General features: G+C 36.2%; 1 protein-coding gene across 1 annotated transcript; it reads left to right on the forward strand.

The window, feature by feature from the left end:
• On the forward strand, positions 1339 to 3482 carry LOC109847126 (aspartic proteinase nepenthesin-2-like). Its single transcript, XM_020416372.1, has 3 exons — positions 1339 to 1881; positions 2070 to 2497; positions 3189 to 3482. The coding sequence occupies exons 1-3, from the start codon at positions 1506 to 1508 to the stop codon at positions 3480 to 3482; spliced, it is 1098 nt and encodes a 365-aa protein (XP_020271961.1). The 5' UTR covers positions 1339 to 1505.

An 8097-nucleotide genomic window follows, 5' to 3' on the forward strand; every position in this document is an offset into this window, starting at 1 on the left:
ATAGGTGGCCCTTAGATTTAGAACCAGAATAGAGGGTCTCTAGGATCGATGACTCTACTCTGATAACATGTTGAAACAAAAGAAAGAGAAATAATTCTATATTCTCATTGATCTTGAAAAATCATATTTATACACATTGTAAAATCTTTATAAAAGAAAAACTCTAACACGACTAAAGAAAATTCCTATGTAAAGAGTACTAAAATTAGCTAATTCATCGAATCTTGACTTTTTTATAAAAGGCAACAAAATAATTCAAGTTTTTCTAATAAGGACAGTAAATCTTCTAAATCTTTCAATACATGCATTGAAGCATTAAACCCATGGAAAGAGACGATATTAATATTTCATTAATGCATGTCTCTCTCTCTCTCTCTCTCTCTCGATATAAAGTCCTTAATATATCAAATCATGAAAGAGATATCCTAAATGTGATAGAAATTAGAGATACTATAAATGACAAACTACTATGATGAAATCTGAAAATTTGCAAACAATCGATATTAGGTACCTCTTGACCATCGATGACGTTGAGGCCCCATCAATGGTTAAGAGGCACATCGATGATATAGAAATCCATGGACTAAAAATCATCGACGGTATTTGTTGATCATCGATGGGCTCTTCTTACCATTGATGGTCAATACCCACCATCGATGGTGAGAAGGTTAAAATCAGCTTCTGAGCTGATTTTCATGTCCGTTTATCCTCGTGCATTTTTAATACATGTATTTACTTATATTATATCATCTCACATAAATGTTAGTACCAAATAAGAGTTTTTTATTATTCAAACAAGATTAATTATATGGATTATGACCTAACAGGTGGCCCCTAGATCTAGAAATCAGAATAGAGGGTCTCTAGGATCGATGACTCTAATCTGATAACATGTTGAAACAAAAGAAAGAGAAATAATTCTATATTCTCATTGATCTTGAAAAATCATATTTATACACATTGTAAAATCTTTATAAAAGAAAAACTCTAACACGACTAAAGAAAATTCCTAAGTAAAGAGTACTAAAATTAGCTAATTCATCGAATCTTGACTGTTTTATAAAAAGGCAACAAAATAATTCAAGTTTTTCTAATAAGGACAGCAAATCTTCTAAATCTTCCAATACATGCATTGAAGCATTAAACCCATGGAAAGAGACGATATTAATATTTCATTAATGCATGTTTTTACGGTCAAACTAATTCAAGGCTCACACTTCAGCTCAACATTTATATATACGCCTCTACCCTCACTCAAACTCTCTCAACGCATCTCCATGGCTCAAATCCTTCCCTCCCTCCTCCTCCTCCTCCTCCCTCTCACAATTACTTCCGCCTCCACCACTAAACCCGGCTTCCACATCGAGCTCATCAACCGCTTCTCACCCCGCTCTCCCTTCAACACAACCAAATCCGGCAATCTCGCCCAACGACTCCTCCAACAATCACAAACACACTTCGCTCATCTCAAAAAGACCATATTCACTGGAGTCAACACGACGGCCATGAGACCTCCAATATTTGAGCAGGATCAACTTTACCTGGCAGTAATCGGCATCGGCACAGGAAACGAAGCTAAAGTGTACTATCTTGATATGGACACCGGCAGCGGCCTTACCTGGATACAATGCCAACCTTGCAACCCCTGCTTTCCTCAGACCACTGGGACTTTTAATCCTAGTACTTCTCCGACGTACCGACATATGCCCTGTGACGACCCACTCTGTGTGCGTCCATACGGGTGTATATTTGGTGTTTGTAAGTACATGCTTTCGTACGCTGATGGATCGTACATTACCGGTGATCTGTCGACAGAGACATTCAACTTTCCCACTTCGCCTTCTGGCGGGCAGTTTGAATCGATTCCTGACTTGGCATTCGGTAAGTAGCTAGCTATTAATATATCATGCAATATTGCACGAGGAATAGGGGGGGTCAGGATTGATCCTGCTGGCCTCATTTTTGAAAATATATGATATCTGCTTGGAAAAACTTAGGCTAGAACGGAGTTACGTGTACATCATCGTTGTATCACAATTTGACAAATATCTATCTAAAATCTCTCACAGGTTGCACCCACGGCAGCGGGGGGATGACCGGATACACAGGCGGCATACTCGGCCTAGATTCTAGCCCACAATCTATAATCAACCAGCTCATTGACCGTACCGGCGGTCTATTCTCCTATTGCCTATTCCATCCAACCGAAGCGTCAGGCGATAGCTACTTATCCTTCGGCAACGACATCGTAATGAATGGTCCGGTCCAAACAACTCCATTATTGGACAGTGATAGCTTGTACTATGTCAATCTCATCGATATCAGCGTCGCCGACCAGCGCCTGAATCTCCCGCCGGGGACTTTTGATCGTAAAGCTGATGGGACCGGAGGATGCATCATCGACTCAGGCGCCGCGATGAGTTACATGATCGCTGGAGCATATGATGTTATGAGGGGTGTACTCGTTGGCTATTTTCGAAGTCTCAATCTCGTTCGGGTAAGTCCCACGTATTTCCCATTTTTGTAAATCTTAGTTTTCTCGGGTATAGGTAAATTTAACAAAAAACCGCCCAAAGTTTTGATAATTTTGAGATTACAACTCCTAACTTTTCGGGCCTGTAACAAAACCCCCAATCACTTGCAATATTTTCAATATATCCCCTAATGACATAATGGGGGTTAAAAAACACTTTATCAAAATTTCATATTGATTTTCTTAAAATAATGTTAAATTAATAGTTACATCTCTTGAATTAGGTTAAAATATCCCCACCGACAACTCTCTTTTTCTCTCTACAAATTTTTTGCCTATTTACTAAGTAACTTAAATAGATACATACTAGTCATATTTTAAAAAATATTAGTCATAGAAATATATAGAACTATATTCCATAGTAGGAAATCCTAGGTATTATCTAATCCAATGTCCAGTAATATAGGATGAATTGGAAAATAGTCATATTTGACAGCTAAATCTGCAAATAAGATAGATTTGGCAAGTATCTAGGTAAAAAGGAGCATTTTAATTATTTCCATATTTATCCCCCACTCGGGCCACTCCCCCTAATCCTTCCATATTTTCAAGTTAGTCCCTCACATATTGATATTTTGAAATTAGTCCTCCAAATCTGTAAGTGTTTCGAAATGACTAAGATTTCGGAATTAATATGTAAAAATACCGATTTCAGGTAAACGGTGCAGATTTTGGAATGTCTGATTACAAGCTATGTTGTTTAATGCCGGCATCCGGTCTCGGCAATCTGCCGTCGGTGACTTTTCACCTACAGGGTGCGGATCTTCAGGTTGGGCCGAAGGAGTTGTACGTGACGGATGACCAACAGCGGGTTTTCTGTCTCGGGGTTTTTCGGAACAAGAAGACGACTGATATCGGAGCGCATCAGCAGTTCAACACGAGGTTTAAGTTCGATATTGTTAATATGGTCTTGTCGTTTGTTCCGGAGAATTGTGCTGCGCCTCAGTGAATTACGTTGTGAGGCAGAATAAAGAGTGCGAGAGGCTTTATTGGTAATTTGACGAGTGTTCTGTCTTGGTAATTAATGTAAGGGCACCTTGTTATTTGTTTGTAGGCATACAGAAGTTGAGATTTGAAAAAGGAGCTTTTGACTTTAGACTAGGGGTGCCAAACCGTATCCGTATCCGAGGAAATATCCGTAATTGTATCCGTTAGGATACGAATATGGTTACTCAAATCTATAACCAATAGGATATGATTACGGATATGGTTTTGTAGTGAAATATCCGTATCGTATCCGAAAATATCCGAATACATATTGGTCATACTCTTACGATATTTTCGAGTCTTAGATTATGGATTTGTGATTAATTTTGATGATCAAGATGTCTAATCTTAGCTTTTCAATCATAATGAACATTTTAACGAACTCTTTTTGTATCACATGACTATATTTTTCTGAATACTATCTAGTTTTCTAATATCCTTTTTGTATCTGCATGCATATCTGTTTATATATCCGCATCTATATCCGTAACCATATCCGATTTTGGCGGATATGGATATGAATTTTTCTTACCGACATATATCTGTATCCATATCCGTATCCAAGATGGGTAAGCGGATATGGATATGATAAGTGTCATATCCGAGCCATATCTGCTCCGTTATCACCCCTACTTTAGACCCAACGTTTTACCCAGATTTATTTTTAAATCTCGGTATTTTTATTTGTACTCAAATAGGTTTGTGTATTTGTCGTTAAACCAAATCTTCTAAATGTTGTGGGTCCAGCCTAAGATAAGACCCACATGAGATCCACATGAATTAAAATTCTATCTAGAAGAGAATTTGGAGGATCTAGTTGTAATAGGAATAGGTTTGAAGCACCTGAAAATAAAATTCCTTTATAAAGGAGTTATATGCATGAGGAACTAGTAATTTTTTTGGAGCTACAGTAAACAGTGAACTGTAAACTGAGAGAAAAAAATGGGGAGAGCAAAAGAGAGAGAGAGAGAGAGAGAGAGAGAGAGAGAGAGAGAGAGAGAGAGAGAGAGAGAGAGAGAGAGAGAGAGAGAGATTCCGGATAGCTAGATTGTCCGATAGCAGTGATTCAAAAGTCGTTATCTTCAGAATGATGACGGCGTCAAGAGTACGGTGTTAGTTTCTCCGCAGGTGTTGGAGATTTTTGGTGAGACGGATTTTAGAATTTTGGAGCCCTAGATGTAATATTGTATCTTTCTCTTATTATTTAATCCTCAAGTTCAGGTGAAACTTGGAGGGATTGTACTCTTGATTCATAGCGAAATATTTCTCTCTAGATTGTCCCGTGGATATAGGCATGATTTGCCGAACCATGTTAAATCTTGGTGTTTGCTTGCTTGTGGAATATTCATTGGTGTCGTTATTCGTTTAGTGTTTAATTTCACAGATTAATCTCCATAAAATCCCTAACAAGTAGTATCAGAGCCCTGAGGCGTGCTTTAGGATGAAAAAGATGGAGAGTTTTGACACAATGATAAAATTAGATGGTTCCAATTAGCAAGTATGGAAGTCCAAGATAGAAGATATTATGTATTATAAAGATTTACATGACTCTATTGAGGGAGATGAAGCTAAGCCAGAAAAGTTGATCAATAAAGAATGTGAGAAACAACATAGGAAGGTGATCAGTTATATTCGGATGTAGATAGACGTTATTTACTCGTGACTTAGCACACACGTCCATAAGTTTCTTATTATTATCAATGCATTTGTTTAAGATTGAATCTAATAAAGATATACGATTTTTCATGTGATTCAACTCATTATTAGGCACATATGCATTGGCAATAGAAGTAGAGAAAATATGATCATTCTTAAAAAAATTAAATATCTCTAATAGCTACTACTTCTACTATGGCAGCATTTTTATCATTAGATAAGCTAGCTATTTTAGAATTTAAATTTTCATTTTCCAAATTTAGTTTATCATTGTTTTCTTTAAGTGTCACATTTTCCTTAACAATGATATCTAATTTGGATGCTAGCATATCATGATCTGATTTTAAAGTTACATGCTTGCTTTTTAAATCAATAAAATTATGATACAATTTTTTATAGGTTAGTATTAATCTATTATAAGCACAAGCGAGTTCATCAATAGATAAGTCATCATCGGAATCAGACTTGCATACCTCACTAGGGCTATCGCTTAGTAACCGTATACATGATGAAGCTCCAATATCACTTGAAGTGAACTCCACCGGAATGCGTTGAAATTCCTCCAAGTTGTCGTGATGTGCTTCTATATGTTTTTATAAATTGTAAGGACTATCAAAATAAGCAAGTTTGTTAGAAATTGATGAATCAAAAGCATTAAGCAAAAATTCTAACAAAAGCTTGCTCATTGTAAACATTCTTTTGTCATCATGCTCCACTTTGATTTCTTCAATGTGGGCACAACACAAGCATAGCCAATTATTTCCCACAAATAGAGATGTTTAGATCAAACAAAAAGTTTAAATCTAACACATCATTGAGCATAAGGGAAATTATTCAACTTTAGAGCAATATTAATAGCATAACCTAAACTAGGTGCACTATGCATATCCATGATATATTATGCAAGCAAGACGAAATATCACAAAACTAAATTAGCAATAAATCAAAGTGAGGATCTTTTACTCAAGGCGATTAAGTCACAAATCAAAGAGTACCAAGTTCTGATACCAAATGAAAGTACCCAAGAGGGGAGGGTGGGGGGGGTGGGGGGGGGGGGGGTGAATAGGGTAATTGCTAATCTAATATGATATCGATGCTACATTAAAACTTATTACCTAATATATCCTAACAATGTGATATATAATGAGATATGCAAGGATATATAATTAAACTAAGGGTGATATAAACATGAGATAAAGGCGACAAGAAAGTATACAAGAGAATAAGTGTGCCAAGCCAAACTCAAACACAAACAAATGATCACGGAGTTTGGTCACACTCGACCTACGTCTCCGCTCCTCACCCTCGAGGAGAATCTCCATTATCAACACAAAAAGCTACACAGTCGGTTTTTAACGCTCACCGATAAATGTTTACAACTCACATAATTGTCAATACACAATACACTCCTCTAAGTGTTGGCCTAGCCTGTGTCACCTTCCTCAAGTGCTCGGAATTACCTCTCCCTAGGATTTACAACTGACGTCACTTCTCTTGGAATTGACCCCGTCTCTCACCAACCACTTCTCTAAGTGTCCTTATGTATTACAATGTGTTCTCTCAGCAATAAAGTGCAAATACAATGATTTGTTCTCTAACAAAGGTGAGAACAAAAATGTAAGCTCATTTAACTAATCACACTCTCAACCCAAGTATACTGTGTATGAAAAATACTTAAGCTCAATAAGGGTGTGTGTGAAACAATAAGTATAATGAGATTTAAACTCAAATTAATTTAGAAAAATATATATAAAAAACGATAATAATATTTACTTGAAGAAAGGAGTTTAGAAAACTTCTTCGATAAACAAGAGAGGTAGAAATTTGAGGTAGAGATCCCCAAATACTTTGTAGCAATTCTTCTCTTGTAAAACACAAATGAAATACTTTTTATTTATTTTTGGAACTCTTAAAAACTTATAAAACTTGTTCTAAACTTTCATAAATGAAACTAAGTGTTGAGGACTATATATAATCTCTCAACATATCAGCCCAAACCAGAGTAAATCATAAAAAATAAGGCAAAACCCATAAACGATAAAAATAGGAAAAACTAGCTGTTATTGCAACATATACAATATCGGACGACTGATAGACTTGTGTTAGTCTACCGATGGGTGCCTATCGGTCGACTGAAACATATGTATCGGTCGACTGATGAACGCATAAGCTTAGGCTAAAAAGTTTCTGGGCAGTCGATTGGTGGGCATGTGTCGGTCAATTGGAAGGAGAAAGAAAGCTACAATGAGATTTAAAAAAAGAAGGGATTTTCTTGCTTCGGTGTAGCTTTTGGAGCTTCTCTCAAATTTTGGCAAGCATATCTTTCCTCAAATTCTTTTTCTAAAATTTTTACCTTCATGCCATCATTTCTTATCTTTCAACTCTTTATTTTTCATGATCACTTTATTTTTCTTCATAATCGGCAAGTGTTCATTTCCTCACTTGATTTTATCTAGCAAGCGTATTTTTTTCTAAACCTACTTTCAAGACTTTTCTCCATATTCTTGATTTCTAAATATTAGTGTAGCCAACAGTTTTGTATGCTTTCTCTTAATTGTGAAAATAATATTGTCTGCTAGTGTTTTCTTAGGATTTCTTAGTACTAGGCCTAGTTGTTGTACTTTTTGACATTTCACTAATATATGACTTTAAATTTCCCATTGATGATCATATGCTTAAGTTATATTTTTCCTATGAAAATCACATGATGGATTTCCCTCTTATTTATGTCTTCTAGGATTTGTTGGTTATATCCAGGAGGCTATAGTTAAAGAATGTCAAAGATACCCACGCATACGCACCACTTGATCATGTTCAAGTAGAATGACGTGTAGATGCAACTCAATACTTTCCTCAGTCATAAAAACATAAGTGCTCAAACAACAAAAGATACTATTCACATAGATTATGATAGAAACCAT

This window comes from Asparagus officinalis, chromosome 7 (assembly GCF_001876935.1).
Source record: "Asparagus officinalis chromosome 7, Aspof.V1, whole genome shotgun sequence".
Lineage (NCBI taxonomy): Eukaryota > Viridiplantae > Streptophyta > Magnoliopsida > Asparagales > Asparagaceae > Asparagus > Asparagus officinalis.